At 39.8% G+C, this 27,402-nt stretch overlaps 1 protein-coding gene across 9 annotated transcripts in view; it reads right to left on the bottom strand.

The window, feature by feature from the left end:
• LOC122564907 (rap guanine nucleotide exchange factor 1-like) overlaps positions 1 to 27,402 on the bottom strand; it is a 243,172-nt gene that overhangs the window by 80,063 nt on the left and 135,707 nt on the right. For 7 of the 9 annotated variants that reach the window (XM_043720351.1, XM_043720353.1, XM_043720356.1 and 4 more), the window contains exons 7-9: positions 26,825 to 26,942; positions 25,414 to 25,600; positions 22,369 to 22,878 (exon numbers count right to left, since the gene is read on the bottom strand). In XM_043720351.1, the coding sequence (XP_043576286.1) occupies positions 22,369 to 22,878; positions 25,414 to 25,600; positions 26,825 to 26,942 (815 nt within the window). The remainder of the gene's footprint in view (positions 1 to 22,368; positions 22,879 to 25,413; positions 25,601 to 26,824; positions 26,943 to 27,402) is intronic. The other 2 variants (XM_043720352.1, XM_043720354.1) reach the window with 1 other exon arrangement.

The following is a 27,402-nucleotide window of genomic DNA, read 5'->3' as shown; positions in this document are numbered from 1 at the left end:
GAAATATCCTGGGAGTTGGTTGTTGACTAATCACAGTAACTTGTGCCCAATTTGATGGGATGTGGGCTTCACTATCGAGTTCATCATCTGTTGTCCATCTCCAATTGCCCTTGAACTGAGTGGCATTTATCTGCCATTTCAGCAGGCAGTCATGAGCCAACCACATTTCCAGGGTTCCAGAGTAACATGTAAACCAAACTTGTAAAGATGGCAGATGTCTTATGCTAAAAAAGACATTAGCAAAGCAAATGGGATTTTAAAATTGATGACAGTTGTGCTGGTCAGCATTACTGAGACAGACTTTATATTGTGGACATATGAGCTGAACTTGAATACCACCAGCTCCTGGACAGGGATTTGAATTCATGCCCTAGAGCATTAGCCTGAGCCTCTGGACTACTAGTGCAGTAACATTACCAATACACTGTCATTTTGCCATCATTCCTCTCTTGTTAACAGAGCCAAACATAACAGGGGAAAGCCCATAGATGGAGAGTTTTAAGTGATATGTCCGAAGTCAACAGTCCACTCCAAGCATGTGACACTTCATGGATAGACAGAAGCACAGCAAAAAGGTAATTGGACTGGTAATTTAGAGGCCCAGGTTAAAGCTCTGGAGAGACAGTTTCAATGCTATACAGTAGCTGATGGAATCTGAATCCAATCTGATGCAAAGTATGTGATTAAAGTAAATGTTAACATATATTTGAGAATTTGGACTTTGAACTAGTGGTCTGTGCTATGAGGGGTGTTAGTAATTAATTGATCAGTATTTCTGAAGTGAACATTTTAAAAGTAAAATGAGAGGGGGTGTCCTTCGGGTGATATTTTTTATACTAGGAGAGTTTTAAAAGTCGACAGAACAAAGATTGGAGGAGCAGTAGTTTGCTCTCTGTTTTTAAGCACCTGGAATTTTCTTTGTTTGGGGAAAGACCCACTGCTTAAAAATCTTTTGCTTTTCAGCTCAAAGATCCTGCTGGAAGTTCAAAATGTGAAGAGGTTTCTCCTGAAGACAGTTTACAACCATTAGGAAATTGGTCACTTCAGTGGAAGGATGTTACTCCATGAGGTGTACATTAAAAGTGTTTGGTTAGAAGGGTCTTGAGAAAGTCCAAGAACGTATGAGAGATTCATTAAGAAAGAGGCTACCAAATTCAAGACTGTGAATTGAAAGGAACAGTTAAGTCAAACCTATAGATGTAACACAGAAGCAAATTTTCTCTAATATGAGTATTATAACTTGATGGCACTGGGATAGTTGGATTATATTTTTACTGTATGATTCAAAATTGTTATACTTAAATAGTCCTTATATCTTATTGTCTTGTGTGTAATAAATTTGTTTTATTGTTAAAATTAAACCTGCAGCACAGCAGGATTGAGTTTGTGGACCACTTTACTAACTTAATAAAATACAAATTATGATCTTATCAGCAGATTTCAGTCAGGGACCTGAGCTGTCAAATAACATCATCAGCTGGGATCATAACATGGTGCATCATCAGTATTATTTGCTTCCAAAATGCATTTGCCACAGGTTTATCACTCATTCATTGCAAAAGTATTCTACAGTTTTGAATTCATTTTAAAATTGCCCTCTTACAAAAACAGGGAGTGTGCCATTGCTCTACTATTCTAAATAAGGTTAAAAACAATAATTATTTCCTCACTACAATTCTAAAGACAATAATATCACCCCTCAAGATTCTCGATTGTAGATGAGCATATGTTCAACTTACATAATTAGTCAATATAATCCAATCCCTTCAACTATTGGACTTCTTCTCTTCATCCTTTCTGGACACGAGCAACCAGAACTGTATAATGCCATCACTACAATGATGTATAATGTGGTAAGATTGCCTACTAATTCAGTTCAAACAAATTCCACCTAATTTGTATTGATAACAGTCTCAGTTCACTGCCATTTGGAACTTTTCATTTTCAAAGTGAGAATGTGTATAGGGTATGAGCAGGTAGGGAAAGAGTTAAGTTTTGAGTTTTGTGAAACAAAAGGTTCAACGATCATGACTTAGATCAGTTAAGAACTTGCAGTAAACAACGAGGTGCTGGAGGCAAAGGTGGTGGGTTAACAAGGTAGAAAATCATTCATTATGTAAAGCTATTTAACAAGATGAAGCAGCATTCAGTATGTAAAGTCGATTAACAAGGTGAAAAATATTCATTATGTGAAGCCAGTTAACAAGGTTAAGAACATGCATTGTGTAACAGCAGATGGCTTAATCTTTAACTATCGACACTACCTAATTCTAACAGTCACCCAATCAATACGCATGTTACCTTATCTGAATGCTTCCCTCTGCAAGTTACTATATATTTGCTTAAGAAATCTGCTATTCGAGAGAAGACCAAAAACTCATGTTGCTGTACACATTCTTTCTCCCTCCAGGGTCAGGAATAAAGATGGAGTTAAAGCCATACTGTCTCTGAGCATTTTGCTTCAACTGAGGTGGGAACAGGATGACACAAGTACCCTAGTTATTTTTGCATCTTTTAATCTGAATGTGACATTTCCTTCTTTTCCAGATTGAATCTGATATGCCACCGGTTTGCCAAATTTCCAGGTGAATTCAATTCCTCCTGTTCCCTAGCCTTTTGAGCATTGGAACCTACCAACTTGATTTGTTTTTGAGCATCTGCAAATTTAGTTATCAACTTTGGTGACACCTCAGTCCAGGTCATTTATTAAGATATTAGTGAGAGATCCCAAAGCAGATTCCTGTTGAATGTTTTAATGAGTTTTGGCACTCCATGTATCACCACTAGTTCTACCAGTGAACCAAATATTTCCTACTTCTGACATCAGCCTTTACACAGGATAGGTATCAAAGCCCATAAAATAAAAAAGAAGCACACCACATTAACTCCTCACCTCAATGAAGACACTGTCACACAAAGAAAATCCACTAAATTAGACTGACCAGGCCTTACCTTTGAAAACCCATATTTGACTCTAGAGTTTTCCATTCAGATGCTCATGATTTTATCACATTTAAGCAGGGTTTCCACATCTTTACTTACAATGGTCATCAAACTCTGGTATGCCATTTTTTAGGAGAAAGTGAGGACTGCAGATGCTGCAGATCAGAGCTGAAAATGTGTTGCTGGAAAAGCGGAGCAGGTCAGGCAGCATCCAAGGAACAGGAGAATTGACGTTTCGGGCATAAGCCCTTCTTCAGGAATGAGGAAAGTGTGCCCATCAGGCTAAGATAAAAGGTGAGGAGGGGCGTTGGAAATGCGATAGGTGGAAGGAGGTCAAGGTGAGGGTGATAAGCCGGAGTGGGGTGGGGGCAGAGAGGTCAGGAAGACCACGGGGTGGTTGGGTTGGTTGGTCCATGGCTCAACACTTCAACTCCCCCTCCCACTCCACCAAGGACATGCAGGTCCTTGGACTCCTTCATCGCCAGACCATAGCAACACGACGGTTGGAGGAAGAGCACCTCATCTTCCGCCTAGGAACCCTCCAACCACAAGGGATGAACTCAGATTTCTCCATTTTCCTCATTTTTCCGCCCCCCCCACCTTGTCTCAGTCAAATCCCTCGAACTCAGCACCGCCTTCCTAACCTGCAATCTTCTTCCTGACCTCTCCGCCCCCACCCCACTCCGGCCTATCACCCTCACCTTGACCTCTTTCCACCTATCGCATTTCCAACGCCCCTCCTCCCTACCTTTTATCTTAGCCTGCTGGGCACACTTTCCTCATTCCTGAAGAAGGGCTTATGCCCGAAACGTCGATTCTCCTGTTCCTTGGATGCTGCCTGACCTGCTGCGCTTTTCCAGCAACGCATTTTCAGCTATGCCACTTTTTAGCTCACTTAAAAAAAGTGTAGCATTAACATTTCTCCATTCACCAGACACATCCTCAGCACCCAGTGATTTACGGTAATGTTTCTGTAAAATCCTGTTGTTATAACACAGACACCCATCCACCAAAAGTCAGCTCCTTGGATTGTCCAGCCAGTGAGATTTATTTCCTTCAGGTTGCACAACTGTTCCAATTATTTAGGAATCACTACAAGCAAATATACATTTGAAAACATATTACAAAAATCAAATACACAAAAAGCCAGGTGACAAGAAACAAAAGCCAGACAACGTTTTAGGTTGAAGACTAAGTTTCAGGAAAGTGAGGAGCCATTTAGACGAACTGTTAGCCTGCTTTCTCTCCATGGATGCTGCCTGACCTGCCGCACTTTTCAGCAATGTTTGTTTTTGATATAGATTCCAACATTTGCAGTAACTTGCTCCTACCAGAGTTGCACAGAAGGTGGCTCAGACAGATTGTCCATGATTAACAGCATGTCATACAGGAAGGTACAATACATCAGTCTATGATTACTGTAATTATTTTAGTTATTCATATTGTGATATGCAAATACTAACATTTTGAATCTATTAATTCTCATTACTTTTTCTACATTTTGCAGTAGGAGCCATTTGTCAGTTAGCTTCCTTTCGTCTATGGGACTTAAAAGAATTACTGCTCTCTGCTTTTTGACTCTCCATTTACAATCTCCTTGGCCGTCAAATGCTGACTAACAGATTAAATAAAATCCCTTCCATCGACAGCATGAGAGTCCACTAGATCATGGAAGAACCACAAATTGAAAACTGAACTGCTTTGCTGTACCTTTACTGAACTTTTTGAAGTACATTGTGGTTGTATAACAAAGGAACAAACTCATAGCTAATCTTTCTTCCTCTTCAGCTCCTATACAGAGAGAGGCACTGTTCCAGGACCAGTATTCATTCAATAGGAATGTATACATGATTTTGCAATTAACCACATTTATGTCATCTCAGTTCCATACAGATGGTGTCTGCATCACATCCTATTCAGTTCCTGTGTAAAATGGGTGCAATGTTTCATTGTAAACCAGGACAAAGCTTCAAGCTGTTGCATATAACATGAAGTGAAGAAAATCAAATTCTCCATGTTATTGTACTTAGAACAGATGTTCATTGACAAAGTGCCTTTTAGTGATGAGTGGAAAACTGAAAGCAGCTGTTTCCGAATTCCAAGATTAAATCCACATTCCATCTGCAATACTGTTGCATTATAGCACAGATGGAGATATGGAAGTTCAAGAGAAATAGAATTAACAAGACAGATGTAGAAGTATATACTACGTCTATGATTACTACTTCACTGTTACAATGTTACAATGATACAGCGAGGGAAAAATTGCTTTACTATATATTAGTTGGGCAAATATAGATTGCACACCAACGAGTAGCAGCAGATGGAGGTTAGTTTAGATAAATAGGAGATTTGCATTTTGGTAAGCCAAACCAGGGCAGGACTTATACAGGTAATGGTAGGAGCCGGGGAGTGTTGCTGAACAAAGATACCTAGGGGTACAGATGCATAGTTCCTTGAAAGTGGATTCGCAGGTCAACAAGGTGGTGAAAAAGGTGTTTGACATGCTTGCCTTCATTGGTCAGAATATTGACTATAGGAGTTGGGATGTCATGTTGTGGCTCTACAGGACATTGGTGAGGCCACATTTAGAACGTGTTACAATTTGGTTGCCCTTCTGTAGGGAAGATGTTGTTAAACCTGGGAGGGTGCAGAAAAGTTTTACAAAGGACGTTGGACAGGATTGGAAAGTTTCACTTCAAGGGACAAGCTGAATAGGATGGGGCCTTTTTTCTCTGCAGCATCAGAGGCAGAAGGGTGACATTTAAGAAGTTTACAAAAATCATGACGACCTGATCAGACTGAATAGCCAAGGTCTTTTTCCTAGGTGGGGGGAGTAGTTCAAAAAGAGAGGGCATAAGTTTAAGGTGAGAAGGGAAAGATTTAAAAAGGACCATAAGGGTAACTTTTTCACATAGAGGGTGGAATGAACTACCAAAGAAAGTGATGAAGGTGGGTACAATTATAACATTTGAACGGCATCTGGATGGGTGGGTACACTATTAGGATGGGTTGAGAAGGATATAGGAGAAAGTGAGGTCTGCAGATGCTGGAGATCAGAGCTGGAAATGTGTTGCTGGAAAAGCGCAGCAGGTCAGGCAGCATCCAGGGAACAGGAGAATCAACGTTTCGGGCTTATGCCAGAAACGTCGATTCTCCTGTTCCCTGGATGCTGCCTGACCTGCTGCGCTTTTCCAGCAACACATTTCCAGCTGAGAAGGATATAGACCAAATGCTTGCAAATGGGACTAGATCAGATTGCAATGTCTGGTCGGGGCGGACACGTGTCTGTTTCTGTGCTGTATGAATATGACTCTAACTTCAAACTGACCCATTTTTCAGTAACCAGTGGAGGTGACTGTCAGCAAGAGTTATTTGTTTTGCATCCATCAACTGGTGAACATTGGCTCTTTAGTCCAAACTGATTAGTATTACAATCAAGTCTTAAAAATCAGAGGCTGGACAATCAAAGAGGTCTAGAGAAAAAGATGAAAATCACACAATCAGGTGATGAAGGAGCGTCGCTCCGAAAGCTAGTGTGCTTCCAATTAAACCTGTTGGACTATAACCTGGTGTTGTGTGATTTTTAACTTTGTACACCCTAGTCCAACACTGGCATCTCCAAATAGAGAAAAAGAAGTGGGAATTTCCAGGAACACTAAGTACTGGAGAAATTAGTATGGTCTGGAGAAAGACAAATACTTTTAATAATTTTTAGAAAGAAAACTTGAAAAAGCGATCCAGGAAATACAGGATAGACTGAACAAGTTGGAACCATTTTTGCAGAGGGCTGAGATGAGATTTGATACAGGCTTTCAAAATCATGAGCAGGCTCAAGAGTATATAGGTTGCAGCTCCTGCTCATAAAAGAAACCAAAAAAAAGAGATAGCATAAGACAAGCAAGGGTGAGGAGAGAAAATATTTTTCAATGAGTACTTAGGGTCTGGAAATGTGTTGGTGACAGGTTCAATTGAGGCATCCAAGAATATTTTGATTGAAATGTTATGTAAGGGCTTGGCAGAGAAACAGGTGGTGGTACTAGGTAATAGGCTCATATGAAGAGTTGGTGCAGGCGCAATGGGCTGCATGGCCTACCTCTGTGCCATAACAACTCTGTGATTCTATAAAATGGCACATTTGTGATTTTTCAGTTCATGTAGAGATAAGGAAACCCTTAATGAAGGAAAAACCGAAACATTAGATAGAAATAAGCAAGAGTCAATATGGTTTCAATCTAACTTAGTGGTGATTCTGTGCGAGACTAAGGGACTTCAGTGGGTAAAGAAATGATTGCTGTGGGGTTGGATTTCAGCTAGGCCCTTGATATCTTTCATCTGGAAAGGCCAGTACTGCAAGTAAAGTGGGAATAAATAGAAGTATTTTACAAGTTTCACCAGTAGAATCCAGAGGGTGATGTTTCAAGAATTGTCATAAACCCATGAAAGTGTTAACGTTGGGTTCTACAGGGTTCTAATCTTGAGTGAAAAGTCAAAAATATGAGAACATTAGCAGATGATACAAAGCTGGTAGCAACATGCTAAGCTTCAACACTAAACAGGATAAGCAACAGAGTATTTGAATAGAGAGATTGATCTGATTTTCTGAACAGGATGGAGATACTAGAACTAAAAGTCATAGCAAAGCAGTAAGGCTACTGCTTCTTTGCAATATGCTTTTGCACTGTAATACTGACAGTTACTTTGTAGAAAAACCATGAATGAGGTATGTTAAATTGCAAATTATAGTCTGATGACTTCTACCCACAGTCTAAATAACGAATATATATGTTTGGCCTTTTGATGGTTGTACCTTTCAGCTCCTACAGCAAAATAAATGAATATTTCTGCATTTTTGATTGTGGACTGAAATGAGAAAGGGACTGTTTTAAAAAAAACATAGGAATGGTAGAAAACTGCACTTTTAACAAAGTTACTTAACACTTAGATTAAGCACTATTTACACTCAAAAAGTGTGGCGCTGGAAAAGCACAGGTCAGGCAGCATCCTAGGAGCAGGAGAGTTGACATTTCAAGCATAAGCTCTTCACCACACTTTTGACTCTGACCTCCAGCATCTGCAGTCCTCACTTCCTCCTGCTGTTTACACTGTGTTCAGTGGGGAAGGTTACTGCAGACAAGCTGGAGCCTGAGGGTGTGCACAAAGGGAGTTTCAGACAGCAACAAGTAGCCAATTGGGCTACAGAATGGTGACAAAGACCTTCAGGTTGCAAACAACTGTGAGATTTGCTCCCAGGCAGTTGAACAGCCAGTCAGAAGCCATTGGACCTTCAAAGCAGACAGAGCTGTCCATTTCCGTGCAGCATAAACATCTCAAGCCTGACGAAAGCCAGTTTATTTCCCTTCATTAGCTGCTGTAAGCAGTGGCTTTTAACCAGGAATTCAGAGACTGTAAGCATAAGTCAGTTGCTATGTGCCTTCTGGAAGCAAGTGAAAACACCTGGAGAAGGAAGATCAGCAGCAAGGTCTAACAAGCTAAAAAGGAGCATCTCAGTGAACCCTGTTGACAGGGAACACTGAACTGCCTTCCCAGTCTTTCCTTCCATAAGATCCAATTTTTTTGTCAGTCTGCATCAGGCTGCATGCGTCTGTAGGGGAAGTTTCATAAGAGGGTTAAAGTTTTAACTAAGAGTTATATGTTGATGGTTCATAACTGATGACCTATTGCTAGAATCTATTTATTTGCAATATATCTAATCCTTTTGAAATATAAAAACCTTGGTCTTAAAAAAGTTATATTGGGGAATTTAGTCAACTTTTATAAAAACCTTTGAGAACAGCAAGGTTTGATTTCCTGCATGATCCCAGGCAAGTGTAACAACATGTAATGAGACGTAGACTTGAGTAAAAAAAGAATCCAACACACTCATGAAATCAAAACGATTTGGCAGATGTCAAATTGAAAAGTGAGTGTAATCAGGAACAGGAACAACTTTCTTTACATGTTAACATTATAACCAGACATTTACTCAACTTATACTGCCGGTATATTGCCAGTTGGAGCCTAAGTCATAACAACTATCAAGCTGCAACAATCAGTACTTTTAACAACTGCAGATTCAGGAGGTTTGAAATGAGGAAGGATTTACAAAATTATGACAAAGAATGACAATAACTATTTTTGAATTTAAACCGTGGTCTTGCTCAATCTCAGAAAAGTGTAACAGTACGATAACCCATTATGAGCTTTGCAATCTACTGACTCCTGTCTTATGTGCATTCCACTCTATCTGCCCCACTGCGAATCGAATGCTCATTCTTTAAACCAGTCAGCGTCACCACCTCCCTCTCTTCTTGAGACTCAAAATTCACCTGACTAAATCTTTGTTACCTTCTCCCAATAGGTGCTGAAACAGACGACAATTATACTTTTGAGAAGCATCTGGGATGCCCCTTTTACATTTATAGTTTTGTTTATGCATTTTCTAAACACACTATCTGTACAGTATTTTCTAAAAACACTATCCTTCATATATAGAGGTTTATAAAATGAAGGGCATGGATAGGGTAAATAGACAAAGTCTTTTCCCTGGGATGGTGGTGTCCAGAACTAGAGGGCATAGGTTTAGGGGGAGAGATACAAAAGGCACCTGAGAGGCAACGTTTTCACTCAGGAGGATGGTACGTGTTTGGAATGAGGTGCCAGAGGAAGTGGTGGAGGCAAGTACATTGCAACATTTAAAAGGTATCTGGATGGGTATATATATGAACAGGAGGAGTTTGAGCTGAGTGCTGGCAAGTGGGATGAGATTGGGTTGGGGAGAAAGTGAGGTCTGCAGATGCTGGAGATCAAAGTTGAAACTTTATTGCTGGAACAGCACATCAGGTCAGGCAGCATCCAGGGAACAGGAGATTCGACGTTTCGGGCACAGGCCCTTCTTCAGGAATGTGAAGAAGGGCCTGTGCCCGAAACGTCGAATCTCCTGTTCCCTGGATGCTGCCTGACCTGCTGTGCTGTTCCAGCAATAAAGTTTCAACTGAGATTGGGTTGGGATGAGATTGGGTTGGGATATCTGGTCGGCATGGACAAGTTGGACCGAAGGGTCTGTTTCCATGCTGTACACCTCTATGACTCTATTTCTTGAAGGAGTGAATGTTTTAGAACATATAATGAACACAAGTTTCAAGACGCATTACTTTGATTTACTTTGGAACCAATCGACTGCGCACAGTTGAACCAAAAAAAAGGCAGTTTTCTTTTTGAATAATTTATTTGTAAGGCAGCGTCCGAGGAGCAGGAAAACCTGATCTGCTAAGCTTTTCCAGCACCACACACTCTACTCTAATCTCCAGCATCTGCAGTCCTCACTTTCGCCTAGATAATTTGTAAGGCTAATAAGATATGAAGAATTGAAATGCAAAGTTACCAATGGGAAAAACCAGATCTCATTATTTTCAAGTAAATTAAATGAGAGTGTGGTGCTGGAAAAGCATAGCAGGTCAGGTTTTCCTGCTCCTCGGACGCTGCCTTACAAATAAATTATTCAAAGAGAAAACTGCCTTTTTTTTGGTTCAACTGTGCGCTGTCGATTGGTTCCAAAATAAATCAAAGTAATGCAACTTGAAAATTGTGTTCATTATATGTTCTAAAACATTCACTCCTTCAAGAAATTTGAAGGATACGTACTGTACAGATAGTGTTCTTAGTGGTTAGATTTTTAAAAATCTAAAATGATTTTATACTCCATCAAACACAAGTTAAACTCCCAAGAGTCAATAACTTCCAGCCCTGGGGAGAATGAACTGTGCTACAGTTGTGATTGTATTGTGCTTTACTGAGTCATCAAGAAGATTACATCATTACCCAGAAAGTGGCTTCATGCTTCAGAATTCACAGCCCTCACTGCATGTTCAAGTGAGGTCTTCAAGTACCTTCATACAGTTATTTCAACAACCTGCTTGGACCCATCATTATACATCTCCAGGGCAGATGGAACTTGAACCTGGACCTTCTTGCCCAGGGGCAGGGACACTACTGGTATATCACAAGATATAGATATTCTAAATTAACATGTTCAGACATAAGGCACACCTTTGGAACAGGTGGAATTTGAACATGGCACCTTGTGGCCCATTGGTAAAGACACTTATCATTGTACCACAAGAGGCCTTCAAAATACCTCCTTGTATTCTGGTCTACACATCTGATTAGTGATGCCAGTTAATTCATGGATACAAATTTTTGAATGGTGCTCAAAACAAACTCAGTGATAATTGTTTTTTTTTATATTCCTCATAACTTACTTTTTGAACCAACATTTCACAATCTATCCTAATAGCCCAGTTGGCTCAGTACTTTTGTCCAATTTCACTCCTGAAGAATGTTTACTATATTTAAAGACACAAGTGCCCATATAGAGACTTGCCTTTAACTCAGTATTTACTCCAAATTTGCAGAGATTATAAAATTGGAGTGGTGAAACACTGCACAAAACAAACAATTTTACAGTTTTCAAAGTAAACAGAATCTTAAAGTAATTATGTTGCAGACACGAGGCCATTTGGCCAATTGATTTTGTGCCAGCTCATAATACTCATCAAATAGAGAAAAGAAAGTATGTGTTTGGCTTAGTCAGACAACATAATGGTATTCTCTATTTGATTTTTCTAGTCATTGATCAATTTGAAACAGTATCATCCCTTCCCTACTAATAACTGTGAATGAATTACCTCAGATACTCATTTAAAATTTAACGATATTTCTTCAAAGTATCATGGAAAATAAAAAAAAGTTGTCACTATTTTCAGGTTCATCATGTAAAACCAAAAGCAAAAGGCTCCAGCATCAATTAAGCTAATCTAAGCTGCTAGGGCCAGATAAAATTCATTCAAGGGTACTGAAGGAAGTGTGTGGGGAAATTGCAGAAGCACCAGCCATAATCTTTGTTTTTCCTAGACTCAGGTGATACCAGAGAATGAGGAAATTGCAAACAATATGCCCTTCCTCAAAAAAGTTTGAAAGGATAAGCCTATAGCTATTACAAACCAGTTCATTCAACTTCAATTGTGGGCAAGCTTCTAGAAACAATAATCTGGGTTAAAATTAACAGTCACATAGACAAATGGAGGTTAACTACGGAAGGCTGGCGTGATTTTAAGGAAAAATCATGTTTAATTAACTTGGAGTTCTTTAAAAAGAAAAGTGCTGTGGTGGTCCTGATATGGTCTACATGGACTTCCAAAATTATTCCAACACAATGTCACCCAACAGACCTGAGAGAACAGTTACTGCTCATGAAATAAAAGGACAGTAGCAACGTGGATGCAAAATTAGCTGAGTGACAGGAAACAAAGTATGGTTTAACAGATTTTGTTTAGCCTGCAGCAAGGTTCGTAACGGAGCTTCCTGGGGTCAGTATTGGGACCCTTGTTTATCCTGATGTATACTCAATTTGGATTTTGGAGTGCGGAGGACAATGTCAAAGTGTGCAGAAAATATGAAACTTAGAAGCATGGTAAGCTGAAGAGAATTATACAAAACTTCAAAAAAGGACATGGACAACATAGTGGATTTTGTGGACTTGTGGCAGATGAGAGAAATGAGGGAGCTACATTTTGATACAAAGAATATGGGAGACACAGTCCAGAGTACAGAATATATACACAAGTCATAAAAGCTGTCAGCACAGGTGGAGAGCACAATATGTTAGGTTTTATTAATAACAAACAGAGTATAGAACCTATAAAGGACACTGTTTAGACCTCAGCTTAAGTCCTGTGTACAGTTCTAGTTGCCATATTTTTGGAAGGATGCGAACACATCAGAGAAAGTGCATAAAGAGTTTACAGTAATGGCTCCAGGGACGAAACACCAGTTGAAGATAGACTGGAAAAGTTGGAACTGTTTTCCTTAGAGAAGGCCAAGAGGAAATTTGATACAGGCTTTCAAAACCATGAGGGGTCTAGACAGAGTAGATAGGGGGAAACTATTCTTGCTTATTAAACAATCAAGAATCAGACAGCACAGATTTAAAAGGGATTTGCAAAAGTAATAAATGCAATGAGAGAGAAACCATTTTTGCACAGCTAGTGGCTTGGGTCAACATGCATTGTCTACTGTGCAGTGATGGCAAGTTTAATCAAGGCATTCAAAAAGAAATAATGTGTGGGATTATGGTGATAGTGTATGACAGGATGGCAAAGTCACAATGCTCATTCAGAGAACAGGTGTAGAAAAGAGGACCAAGTGGTCTCCTTCTGCACAGAAACAACTGTTTGATTCTTTCTTGAAAATAAGTTATAAAAATTATTCTTTTGAGACAGTCCTTGTATCCGAGAATACCTTACTTCTAATCTGGTGAAATGGATTCTGAGATGATTGCGAAGTCCTCTGCATAGTCTAGCAAATGGTAGGCAGGTGGACTTTGAAAGTTTAGGTAGACTAGTTGTTTTGAGGTTTGTGCACTCTCCTACACCTCAATTTTGCATCTGTATGTCCCTAAAGTCATGTGATGAGTTTTCCACCTTCCCAATTAGGCTTCTTCATTTTTGTTGGTCACATGCCAAGATTTTCAATTAGTCAGTGCACATATTTGACCTTTTCAGCAATACCTGGAGGTCATCCTTAAAGTATTTCTGCTATCCATCTGGGAGTCTTTTCTCGAAACCAAGCTCAAAGTAGAGAAGTAGCTTCATAACTGAAAATGTGTTGCTGGAAAAGCGCAGGTCAGGCAACATTGCTGGAAAAGCAACACATTTTCAGCTCTGATCTCCAGCATCTGCAGTCCTCACTTTCTCCAAGTAGCTTCATAAGTCTAGTGTCATGTCCCACCTAGAAAAGCTGGCTTTGCATAATTAGTGAATAATTCTGGGAATGTTGGCTTAGGAGAGAACATAGGAATTAGGAGCAATTCAGCCCCTCAAGCCTGCTCTGCCATTTAATACAATAATGGCTAACCTCAACTCCATTTTCCTGCCTGCTTTCAGTAACCCTTCAACTTATTGCTAATTAAAAATCAGTCGATCTTCTCCTTAAATTTACTCAATGTCCTGGCATTCACTGCATTTTGGGGATAATTTCTCCACTTGATTTCAATTCATATCCCTTGTCCTAAAAACTATGATCTCTCATTATAGATTACCCTATAGGAGGAAATATCGTCATGTCTACTTCATCAATTCCCCTTTCACATTTTATATAGGAAAACAAGAACAGGAATAGACCACTCAACCTCTTGAGCCCTCTTCCCCATTCAATGAGAACATGGCTGACCTGTGGCCTAACTCCACATATCTGCCTTTGGCCCATTTCTCTTAACATCTTATTTTAACAAACATTTCTCTCAGATTTAAAAATCAACAACTATACATAGTGGAGCTCTTGTGGCATCGTGATTGTGTCTCTAGCTTTCAGCCATAAGACCTAGGGCTCAGATGTGTAATATACATGTCTGGACAGTTGACTACAAATACCTTCACTGCCATTTGTGGAATACAGTTCCAAACATCCACCATCCTTTATACATATAGGACATTGCTACTGGTTCACTTTTCTTGCCACCAGACCTGGAGGATCTTGTGAAGGCATCATTGGTAGCACATCTTCAGTGCTTTCAGATGCTTCCTGCGTTGCCTAAGTCTCCAGGACATATGTCTGATTTGTGAAGAGGTGTTTACTGCAACAAGTAAACCATGACCTTAGTTGCATATTTTAGATCCTGGTCCTCAAACTATTCTTTTCTTCAATCTGGCAAAGGCTGAGCTGGCACACTGAAGTTTATGAATTTCATTATCTATAAAAGCCTTCAGTAAAATGACTGAAGATATGGAAAATATAGATTTATCCATTGATCTCACCATTGATCTTAATTGGTGAAACTATTGTTTTGCTGTTAAATAGTTGCAAGAGGACTTGAGTTTTCCAGGTGATCAGTTAATTGTGAATTTTCACCTATGCTTCAGAAGAGTTGACAATAACCATAGCTCAGTTTCAGTGAACACACACACACAATCATTTTCATATTGAAGTTTTATGACAGAGGTGGCTGAGTGATTACTAAGGTGTTATCAGACATTAAAATGGTGTCCTTCAAAGTACATATCAAATAATGTAGTTTAATCGTAGCCTTTTAATCACAACGTTAATCGCAAATTAGCCTTAATTTATGGACAATAGTGGACTGATTATTTTGCAAGAGATATTCACTGCCAAGAAATGGGCAATTAGATGTGCACATTTTGACCCCCCCAATGGGAGACTCTAGTTAATGTACAACACATTTGTAATCACAAGCAAGTCATGAAACAGAAAAGCAGCATTGTGCTGCAGTGGCATTATTTACGGCTTTGATGCTATAATGTTCACCATAAGTTTGCACATAATCGGATGAACTCACAGTTATGATCATTTTCAGTTTCCTATTTCAACAAAAGGTAACAGCACAATGTCACAACTAGGACATGGAAACATTCAAGATGAATTCTCGAGTTTGGTCAACAATGACCATTCTTACTATGATAGAATTGTTCATTAAAATGGAGAGGGACATAGTTCATTCTGAGACTAGGGTCCTGAATCTAAATAAAAGAAACGACACTGTTAGAAGATGCTAGCTAGCTATGGTAAGTTGGGAAATGTTGCTTAAAAGGGATGATGGTGGATTGTCAATGGTTTAAAACATTTAATGAGCACATGAAGGAACTGCAAGAATGAACAATTGTTGATTGACATAAAAATAAAAATGGGAAAGGTGGCCTGACCAAGGTTAACAAGGGAAATTAGGGATAGTATGAGATCCAAGGAAGAATGTGATTTAATAGACTTCAGAACTTCAAAAACTATTCATGGACTGAATGAATCAATAAAAGATAAACTATCTGGAATAAGCTGTTTTCAAACAATTAGTGAGATTACATAAAACTGCTTTGACAGCTGCCTGATAAAACTGCATGATCGCTGGAGCATGCTATTTCAACTTGAAGTCATCTCATTCTTTTCAATTACATTCTCTCAGATACCCAACTTCCCTGTGAACTGTTCAGTGCTTGATGAACATAGTAAATTTTTAGAAAAAAAAAGATCAACTTAACTTGTTTCTCTGCAACTTATTAAGCATGATAATCTCCAGAGTCTTGGAAAAACTTCAAATTTTAAACAGCAAAATTTCCAAAATGTTACTGGCTGCAAACGTTTTCCCCTAACTAATTCAAACTTCAGCTTACATCAGACACCATTCTTCTGCAACTTTAATGCTCTTGGCAGCCAGACTTTCATCTTTAATCCTGACCCAGCAGACGTTCAAGGTTTTACTAAAGAACACAAAGTCTAAAACATTTTATTTATTTGTTACAGCTATCATTGAAACACTGATATATTCAATGGAATGCCAAAAAATGCGTCGTCAGGGGGAAACAAATGCATTCTGTACAAATGCTTCGAGTCTACAACTACCTTCACTGAAATTAGACAGGTTAATCAAACTAATGAAACTTTAAAAGACTAGATTAGATTAGATTAGATTAGATTACTTACAGTGTGGAAACAGGCCCTTCGGCCCAACAAGTCCACACCGACCTGCCGAAGCGCAACCCACCCATACCCCTACATTTACCCCTTTAACCTAACACTACGGGCAATTTAGCATGGCCAATTCACCTGACCCGCACATTTTTTGGATTGTGGGAGGAAACCGGAGCACCCGGAGGAAACCCACGCAGACACGGGGAGAACGTGCAAACTCCATACAGTCAGTCGCCTGAGTCGGGAATTGAACCCGGGTCTCTGGCGCTGTGAGGCAGCAGTGCTAACCACTGTGCCACCGTGCCGCCCACGGCCACCGTGCCGCCCACCTATTACAATATACTTGGAAACAGCTTACTTAAAAAGCCATTTGCAAATAGATTCAAACAAACAATCTGGAATTAGCTTTATACTTCTCTTGAACAGAGTGTTATGACCATAGGTGAACTCATTGAAAAAAACCAGGTGATCATTAATAACATAGTACATCATTTTAAAGCAGCACTGGCGATGATCAAAGAAAGCTGCAGCCAGGATTCTCGTATATCTGAAGAAACAACCTCAAATGTTCATATTTTTTTTAAACAAACAAAACTGATTCTCTCTTAAGGATGATTAATTGAACAAAGGGAAAGGATTGGGTTAAAGTGATTTCCTTATAAAGGATACCTTAAAATAATATCCAAGTTGCCCTTATTGAAAACAACAGTAATCTTGCTATTAATTTATGTCCATCCAATACATTCAAGAAAAATTAGCAGTGAATTCTAAAGAAAACAGGAGTTATTTGTCAGCAGGTTATGAAGAGAATATTTCTTCTAGGATTCAACTTGAACGCAGAGCACATTTAGTTGTCTTATTCACTATGTACTGTTGGTGACATTGACCTGACACACTGTTCCATTCGATCTGATCTAAGATCCTCAGAATGGATGTCTCAGCACTTGCACTCACGCTGTTCATCTAAGTTATGACATAGAAAAGCTACAATAAAATGCAGTTGCAGATTTCAGTAGGTGGATGTTCAAAAGTTCTTTGTAAAGTGAAATAACTCCCCAAGTGCCAATATCCCATCAGCAAATCACCCTTTACATGTAGAATCCTTCACACTGAACCAGCTCCCTCAGAGCCAGCTCTGAGAACGCACAAGATACCTGACACACTGGCTCTTATCTGTCAGCCAGTGCTCCCTGATTGGACCAGATTAACAGCCCCAATCAGGGAGCTCATATTCAATGACATCACCTGAACTGACCTCATCACAATCAGAATACCCCATCTTCTGAATCCAAAGACATAAACTGGTTTTTGCTTGGAGCTCCTTCTGGGGCATTTTAGCACCGGGTCAGATTCTCCCAACTCTGCCAGATACAGGCAGCGTGTAACACGGTAGCTGGCCTCTCGTGCTTGGATAGTCAAAGAAATTCATTCTCTTCTTTAGGCAGCAAATGCATTGAGGCAGCAACATCTGCTGGGTACATTAAAATTCTGATGCACCTTCAACACTTGGATAGGAAGAACTCACGGGTTCCGGAACAGGTTGGAAAGGCAACTGAATGGTCAGGCATTTATTGCTTCTGCGCTGTTTACAGCTTTTCCTGATAGTCCTGGCCTTGTTTGTTTTACCAAAATGCAATACCTTGCATTTATTCAAATTAAACACCATCTGCCACTCATCAGCCCACTGACCCAATTGGTCAAGATCTTTGTAATCTTAGATAAATTCCTTCAATGTCCACTATATCGCCAATTTTGTGTCATCCATAAAGTTACTAATCATTTCTCCTAAATTCTCATTCAATTTATATTAATGACAAACAAAAGTAGACCCTGTGGAACATCGCAGGTCACTGGCCTCCAGTCTGAAAAACAATCCTCCACTGCCATAGTCTCCTAATGTCAAGCCATTCTGGTATCAAATTGGCAAGCTCTCTCTGCATCTCATCTGATCTAACTTTACCAATTAATTTACCATGTGGAACTTTGTCAAAAGCTTTACTAAAACCCATGTAAACAATTTCTACTGCTCTGCCCAGATTCGTTTGGGGTACTTCCTCAAAATATTCAATCAAGTTTGAGAGTCAGGATTTCCCTTGCACAAAGCCACGCTGACTATCTTTCATCAGTCCTTGCCTCTCCAAATGCTTGTAAATCTTACGTTTCAGAATCACCTCCAACAACCGTGTGGGCGGCACGGTGGCACAGTGGTTAGCACTGCTGCCTCACAGCACCAGAGACCCGGGTTCAATTCCCGACTCAGGCGACTGACTGTGTGGAGTTTGCACGTTCTCCCCGTGTCTGCGTGGGTTTCCTCCGGGTGCTCCAGTTTCCTCCCACAGTCCAAAGATGTGCAGGCCAGGTGAATTGGCCATGCTAAATTGCCCGTAGTGTTAGGTAAAGGGGTAAATGTAGGGAAATGGGTGGGTTGCGCTTTGGTGGGTCGGTGTGGACTTGTTGGGCCAAAGGGCCTGTTTCCACACTGTAAGTAATCTAATCTAATCTAATCTGCACACCACTGATACCAGACTCACAGATCTATCGTTCCCAGTTTCTCCTTAAATAAAGCCACAACATTAGGCATCCTCCAGTCCTTTACAGCCCACCGCTGAAGTCAGCCTGAAAATATGGACGGCATTGTCTAGTCCTCTAAGTAGGCATGGCAGGAGTTTGAGATCTGCTATTATTACAAATTTGCATTCCTAAGTTATTGCTGGAACTTCCTGACTCCAAATATGACCAAACATTCCTTCTCTATCTGGGCATATTTACACTCTGCATTAGCCAAAGTCCTGGATGCATATGCTATTGGGCATTCCTCTCCATTGGGCAACCTATGAGCTAATACTACCTCAATGCTGTATGGGAAGGCATCGCATGTCAATACCAGATAGTGCTTAGGATCACAAGTTGCCAATACCTTACAGGATGGCAGCTGTTTTGTCACTTCCCTGAAAGCTATGGCTTGGCTACATGACAGTTTCCAAGGATGACACTTTTTAAAGAGTTGATGCAAAGGTGCCAGTATGGATGCCAGGTTATATATGAATTTTCTGTAATAATTCACATGCCCAAGTTGAGATCAAAGTTCCGATACAAACATGGGAGGTGAGGCACCTTTGACCACCCTATCTTCCAACTTGTGTAACCCGGTTATCGTCGATTCTGTAGCCCAAGTTGGCCACTCGGGGTTCCTGAAAAATACACATTTTTGACTTTTAAAGTATATGCCCAGCTAGGAGAAACATCTAAAGACTACATCCATGTTCTTTAAGTGCTCCTTATTGGTCTCCCCTACTTTTATCTAGTCATTTAGATAATGAGTGACCTGGGGTCGACTTTGTAAAATGTTCTCCATTGTCTGCTGAAAACTTACACAGGCTGACAATACTTGAAATGGCAGTTGCAGAAATTGATACAAACTCTTATGGATATTAATTGTAGCATACTTCTGGAATCCTCATCTAATCATAATTGAGAGTATGCATGGCCAATGCCTCCCTGCCAACTTTGAATATAAATCTTCGATGAGAGAGACTCCAGATGTGAAAAATAATTTACTGTTTGTTTAAAATCCCTACAAAGGCTAATGAACCTGTCGGAATTCACAGACCAGTAAAACCGGTGCTGCCCATTCTGCAAACTGGACTTATTTAATGATTCCTTCGCTTTCCAGCCTTCTGACTTCTGCCTCTACTTTGGCAGACAAAGCAAATGGCACTGGGCAGGCCTTGCAGAATCGTGGAATTGCTTCCTGGTCAACATGCAAGTTGGCCTTGGGTCCTGTGATAATCCCTCGACCTTCCTGAAAAACCTCCAGGTATTTAATTAGGACTTCACTCAGACAGCCATTTTGTAATCGAAAAAGGTTGAGCCAATCTAGGTGAATCTTTCTCAACCAATTTTGCCTCATCAAGCTTTTTCTACAATCAAATCAGTCGTAACTGAATCAGCTGCCTGTCATAAGTGCTGGAGTCCAGAATTTTGTATAAGACTGGATTTGCAATTACTGATACAGCAAACCCAGTTATCAACCTCCATTAGAATTGGGTGACCATTTAAAACAGATATTTATTTTAACTGGTTCTGATTTGGATTTTGCTAAGCAAAATAACTGTTCCAAGCTATATATAGGAGGACTTTCCAGGGTGCACACTGTTCTGGATAGCAGCCTATGAGCTCTCTTACTAAATTTAGGTCCAGTGGGACATTTTTTGCTGTTGAGTCCACATACCAGCAGCAACTACAGTGGCTTGCTGGGCTGGATCCTGAAGAAAATTTTAACTGTTGGGCTGAAGCTTGGCTTGGTTTTGGGGTTTTGCTGTGGGCTGACCTAGAGTTCCTCTGTTCAGGATATGTTCTGAGTGAGGCTTTGCAATTGCCTTTACTCGAGTGGTGTTCCCTCAGCTCAGTCGGCTGAGGAGAGTGTCCACTTCCATTGGAATACTATGCAACAAATATGCTCCACTTACCACATTTTCCAACGATAAAGCCAGTTGTAGTGCTTGTGTTAAGTCTGCTTGGCTTTAACTAGGTGCTTTTACATGGTTATATTATTAACCCCAGTCTCATCACCACTGAAATAACTCCACAGACCAATACCCCATCACAAAGTCATCCTTTATTTACACATGAGAGCCTTTTACATTGATCCAACTCCCTTAGAGCCAGTTCTCAGTGAACAGAACCTGTCACAGTGGAATTCTCTGCCAGAGAAAACAGTTCAAATTAAAACATTAGGTGGTTTTAAGTAAGAGTTAGATATAGATCTTAGGGCCAAGGTGATCCAAGAGCATGGGTTGAAAGTAGGAAAGGGCACTGAGTTGGATGATGTTGAACGGTGGAGCAAGCTTGAAGAGTTTTCTCCTACTCCTATTTTCTATGTTTCTAATTCCATAAGAAAAGTGAAGTTGCTGAAATAACAAAAAGAAGCCCAGATAGGTTTTTTTTTAAAAAACACACGACTCCTTTCACAAACTCAAACAATGGATAATTTGTGCAGAAAGCAGATATTATAATTTGTAATGCACGCTGATGTTTGGAAGGTACAGATAGTAATCTGTAACTACTCTGCACTTGATGTTTAAACAAAAATGATCATGCAGAAATGAGAGTTATAGCTTGGGACACATGCCCAAGCTACTTTACATATGGTCTTCAGGAATTGGTTCCAATTTTAGAGGTTATCCCGTTAAATGCCATCATTAATTCACCAATATTTTCACTGCTGCAGCCAACTATAGCTATTATGGTAATCTTAACTTGGAGAATTTCAATCAATTAGCAGTAATTTTTGAATAAAAGATGGCCTTGCTATGCTGCTCGGCAAGCTGCAAAAACATAGTAACATGATTTCTGTCAGCTTCTATTATACTACTGTTACTATTGTGACATCGAAAATTAATATTCAATGCCTTCACTAAACCTTTCATACTCTATGGACTCAAACAATGAAAAACCTCTAGAATATAGTGGTAGACTTTATACTTTCAAATGGGGCTCATATTTGTAACTATTATTTTTAGCTTTATAACTCTACATCCTTCAAATGATATGGAGGTGCCGGTCTTGGGCTGGGGTGGACAAATTAAAAATCACAACACCAGGTTATAGTCCAACAGGTTTATTTGAAAGTACTAGCTCCCTGACAAAGGAGCAGTGCTCCGAAAGCTTGAATTTTCAAATTAATCTATTGGACTATAATCTGGTGTTGTGTCATCCTTCAAGTGGTGGTAGCAATAATGACAGAAATTTGATGAGAATCACAAAGGATGCACTCATTAAAGCATACTGTCTCCTAGGACAAAAGTAAGGTCTTGAAGCCAGGGGTATAATGAACATTACCCTGTACACCACAAACTTAATATCGCATATTCTATTAATAAAACATACTTATTTTGTTAAAAATAATAAAATCACATTTTTCACATGGTTATAAAGTTGAATACTCACTATTCCTTTTCTTCTTCTCTGGGAGTGGAGGTGGCTTCTCTGGTACTCCTGCTGATTCTGAAACATCAATGTTTGGAAATCCCACTGAAATTGATAACATCCCTTGTGGCCTTGGTGACACTACAGCAAAAGGAGGATGCTGAATTGCTGGTACAGCAGAATTCTGCATTTCCTCCTCAGAGATATTATCATATTGTGATGGAAACCGCTCATACGAGACTCTATATCCAGAACTATCTGATGAGGTAGCACTCCGACGCTTCTTTTCTGGCAACGCTGGTGGCATCTGCAAAGCTTGAACATCAGTTTGTGGTATCTGCCTCCAAGCTGGCACTGTTTGTGAAGTACAAAGTGGTGAAGTAAATGTCTGCCCAGGAAGAGGTGAACTGGATTCTACTGCTGATTCGGGAAGTGGGCTTAGTGTGCCAGAAAGTTGCAGGGGAATCTGATCAACAGTTGAAAGGTCCTGATGCAGGAAATCATAATCAGGATCATAGCTTTCTGGATTATCTGAGGGGTAGAAAGAGTATTTTAAGTGAAATGCAGCCAGTCACACATCTCATCCTTAAACACAACAACATTTATTACACATAAGTAAATAACTGATTAGCAATAATGTTAATTAAAAATAGAAAGCAATTCATCAGTTCAAACAAACTGAACCACTGATTTCCAGCATAGGTTACCCTCACATCCAAACATTTCACCTATTCAAATTCATTTCTTATATTCTTGGACAGAAAATGCACTGTAACCCAAAATGAAGTAGTACATAGATTATAGCTCATACTTAAATATTGTGGATTTACTGATCAAATATGGATCAACACTGACCAAGAAACAAACCCAGTAATCAGACATTTTCAAAGTGCATGAACACCTCAATTATTATTCAGCAGTGAATGTGCCTGTATTCCAGTCAGTGTTATTGTACTTTTGTACTTGTTTTACAAATTACTAGTTAATAGACTACAAGAACATGTCGCATGGCTGCTCAGTGGTTAGCACTGCTGCCTCACAGTGCTAGGAACCCAGGTTCAAATCCACCCTCAGGCGAGTGTGTATGCACGCATGTGTTTTTGTGTGCGCGCATGCGTGTTTGTGTGCTAAGAACAGGCAGCTAAGAACAGCATGGGCTCTGGAAGAATATCAGAAGAGTAAGACAAGTCTTAAATGAGGAATCAAGCGGGCTAAAAGGGGTCATAGCAGGGTTAGAAGCAGAATTAAGGAGAATTCCAAAGCATTTTATGCTTATAAAAGCAGCAAGCAGATAACTAGAGAACGGATTGGTCCACTAAAGGATAATGAAGGAAGGCTGTGTGCCGAACCTGAGAGAATGGGTGAGATGAATAGTCTGAATCACGTTGACATAAGTAGGGAAGATGTGTTGGGTAGGCTAGAGGTTAAGGTGGACAAATACCCAGGATCAGATGGGATCTATCTCAGGTTGCTGAGGGAAGCGGGAGAGGAAATAGCTGGAGCCCTGACAGATATCTTTGTGGCATCCTTAAATACAGATGAGGTGCCAGAGGACTGGGAGGTTGCTCACGTTGCCCCCCTGTATAAGTAGGGCAGTAGGGATATTTCGGGTAACTACAGACCAGTGAGCCTGACATCAGTGGTGGGAATGTTGCTGGAGAAGTCACTGAGGGATAGGATCTATTTATATTTAGAAAAGAAAGGGCTTATCAGAGATAGTCAACATGGTGTTGTGCAGGGGAGATTGTTCCTTACCAACTTAACAGAGTTCTTTGAGGAAGTGACCAAGTTGATAGATGAAGGAAGGGCTGTTGATGTCATATACGTGGGCTTTAGTAAGGCGTTTGATAAGGTTCCTCATGGTAAACTAATAGAGAAAATGAAGTCACATGGTGTGCAGGGTGTTCTAGCTAGGTGGATAAAGAACTGGTTGAGCAACAGGAAACAAAGTAGTAGTTGAAGGGAGTTTCTTGAAATGGAGAAAAGTGACCAATGGTGTTCCATAGGGGTCAGAGTTGGGGCCACTGTTGTTTGTGATATACATAAATGATCTGGAAGAGGACACTGTTGGTATGATCAGCAAGTTTGCAGATGACACACAGATTGGTGGAGTAGCAGAAAGCATAAGGGACTGTCAAAGATTACAGGAGGATATAGATAGACTGGAGAATTGGGAGGAAAACTGGCAGATGGAGTTCAATCCAGACAAATGTGAGGTGATGCATTTAGGCAAGTCTAATTCTAGAACGAATTATACAATGAACACAAGTGCCTTGGGAAAAGTTGATTGGCAGAGAGATCTGGCAGTGCAGGTCCATTGTACCCTGAAGGTTGCGGCACAGGTGGATAGTGTGGTCAAGAAGGCACATATAGTATGCTGGCCTTCATTGGACAGGATAGTGAGTGTAAGAGCTGGCAAGTCATGATAAAATTGTACAAGGTATTGGTTCGGCCGCATTTAGAATACTGTGTACAATTCTAGTTGCCACGTTACCAAAAGGATGGGGACGCTTTGGAGAGGGTGCAGAGAAGGTTTACGAGGACGTTGCTGGTATGGAAGGTGCTAGCTATGAAGAGAGGTTGAGTAGGTTAGGTTTGTTTTCATTAGAAAAAAGGAGATTATGATTATGGGGCAGGGGGGGGACCTGATTGAGGTTTACAAAATCATGAAGGGTATAGACAGGGTGGATAGAGACTAGCTTCTTCCCAGGGTGAAGGATTCAATAACGAGAGGTCATGCTTTTGAGGTGAGAGGTGAAAAGTTTAAGGGGATATACGCAACAAATACTTCACACAGAGGGTAGTGGGCGTCTGGAACATGTTGCCAGCGGAGGTGGTAGAGGCAGGCACAGCAGATTCATTTAAGATGCGTCTGGACAGATGCATGAGTAGGTAGGGAGCAGAGGGATACAGATGCTTTGAACTATAGGGACAGGCTGTACAGGCTGGGGCTGTTTTCTCTGGAGCGTCGGAGGCTGAGGGGTGACCTTATAGAGGTTTATAAAATTATGAGGGGCATGGATAGAGAAAAAAATAGTATGGTAACTTTTCAAAAAAGCATCTTACCAAGTGTTTCACAACTTGTATTCTGCGAACACTGCCCACTATCATTGTCTAACGATGATAGCTGTTCATCAGATTTGCTTAGTTTTCCCATGCTGTTACAAGGAGATACCCTTGGTGATTCTCCACTATATGAGTGGCTGCCGCCGGATAGCCGCCTTTGCAGATAGCAATCCAATCCATCAAAGTCCTAAATTTAACAAAATATTTATATAAAATATTGACATTTTGATGTTATAGAGTGATGTTATGATGCAAGAGAAATAACCTGCTCTCTAATATTTGCAACATTTACAGATAAAGGATGATTGAACACTGTATTGTAGTCAAGAATTTCAAAACTACATTATAAAAGGAAAAGCTTGAGATAAAAACTCCAGAGAATGAATTAATATTTTCTACATGTGTCAATATCGTTTGATTCAAAATACATTGCAGCACTTGGAGTGACAGAATAAAATGCAAGACTGTATTAATGGAAGGTTAACAGAACTTTGTGACAGAACCAGAGGTAGGTTCTTATAACAACATTATTGTTGAATAGCAGTTACAGTTATCATCTAATCTGTTTTCCCAAACTGATACTGGGAGGTATATCTTTGGGATTGGTTTCCTATCATCAGATTAAGACCACCGACACCACTCACCCCAGCTTGCTTGTGCTGATTCTTTTAAAGACTATAAAAATCTCTTGACTGAATAACTTCCTGTGGCAAAGCATTCCATGCTCTATTATAAGGGGATTCTTCGAAGTCTTGCCCCATTATAACAATTTGATGGACTCCAACGCAGGGGAAACTCAAGCTTCTTGCTCATCAACAATTTTTAAAAATCTTCTGTATTCTTTGCTTCAGTGAAAAGCAATTTTATATTTCAAGCCTCTCCAACTAAAAATAACTTTACATGTGCCAGTATGCTTTACAACTTGCCCCATCCAGATGATGGATATTAATTAGGACCAATGTAGTACTTACAGCACAACTTTACAGTTATATGTTACATTAGTTCCTTCAGAATCAATGATATAGTGAGTTACCAGCATTAGGTAGTTTAAGTGGCTAGAATATTTGTTGTGAAATGCATTTAACATGATCAAGTGCTTTCACTATTGTCCAATGCATCACTAGTGTTAAAAGGAGATGGTCAAGTTTAGTTTTGTTTCTATATTTTTATTTGGAGTCAGGAAATGTGATATTTACTTGTGTTCCTATTCATCCAAAGATTGGGAACGTATTGGACGTGACCCTGCTTCAACAGAAGAATCAAATATCCTACTGCACATATCCAACATACATTTGTGTCCATCAACTGGAAATAAACTGACTTTTGTTTAGTAATTGCAAACCTTAGTCAATCTATTTATCCTATTGTGTTTATTCCTCTCCCATCCAAACAATGAAAAAGGTTTCCATACCTGTTTGGTATTGGGTAAGCTAGAACCACTGGCAGCTCGACTTATGGGAGATACTACTGCCACTCTTGTTGGGGAGGGTGCAGATGTCCTCTTCTTGGGTGGTAGAGGTGGAACACTACTGTTGCAGGACAAAACACGTAATGATTAAAACTGCAAGATATTCTGGCTTAATAAACAAATCTGTGTAGATTTAGCAATAGGACATTTTAAAATGGTTAACTAGAAACAGAAGCATGCTGGTATGACACCAGCAAAAGCATTTTAAGCCACAATTTTTAAAAAAATGTTCAAATGCCCGTACATTGGTTTTCACTGAACACAACTAACCAATATGCAACAAAATTCCTGTTAAGATTGTACAGATGACCAAAATGCAGAATAGAAAAAGAATCAAATTGGTGACAATCTACTGCAGATGTACAGATCACTTCCACAATCTGACATGCAAAATAACCAGTAATTGTATCACTTCCTATTCAGACGCAACTGGAAACATGTACATATTAAAAACGTAATATACTAAAGCCAGACAAAGCTCTATTTTTTCAAACTATACTTGGCTCTAAATCCCGTAATTT

Source organism: Chiloscyllium plagiosum, chromosome 30 (assembly GCF_004010195.1).
Source record: "Chiloscyllium plagiosum isolate BGI_BamShark_2017 chromosome 30, ASM401019v2, whole genome shotgun sequence".
Lineage (NCBI taxonomy): Eukaryota > Metazoa > Chordata > Chondrichthyes > Orectolobiformes > Hemiscylliidae > Chiloscyllium > Chiloscyllium plagiosum.
Note: the sequence above shows the minus strand (reverse complement) of the source record. Positions and strands in the feature narration are given on the sequence as shown.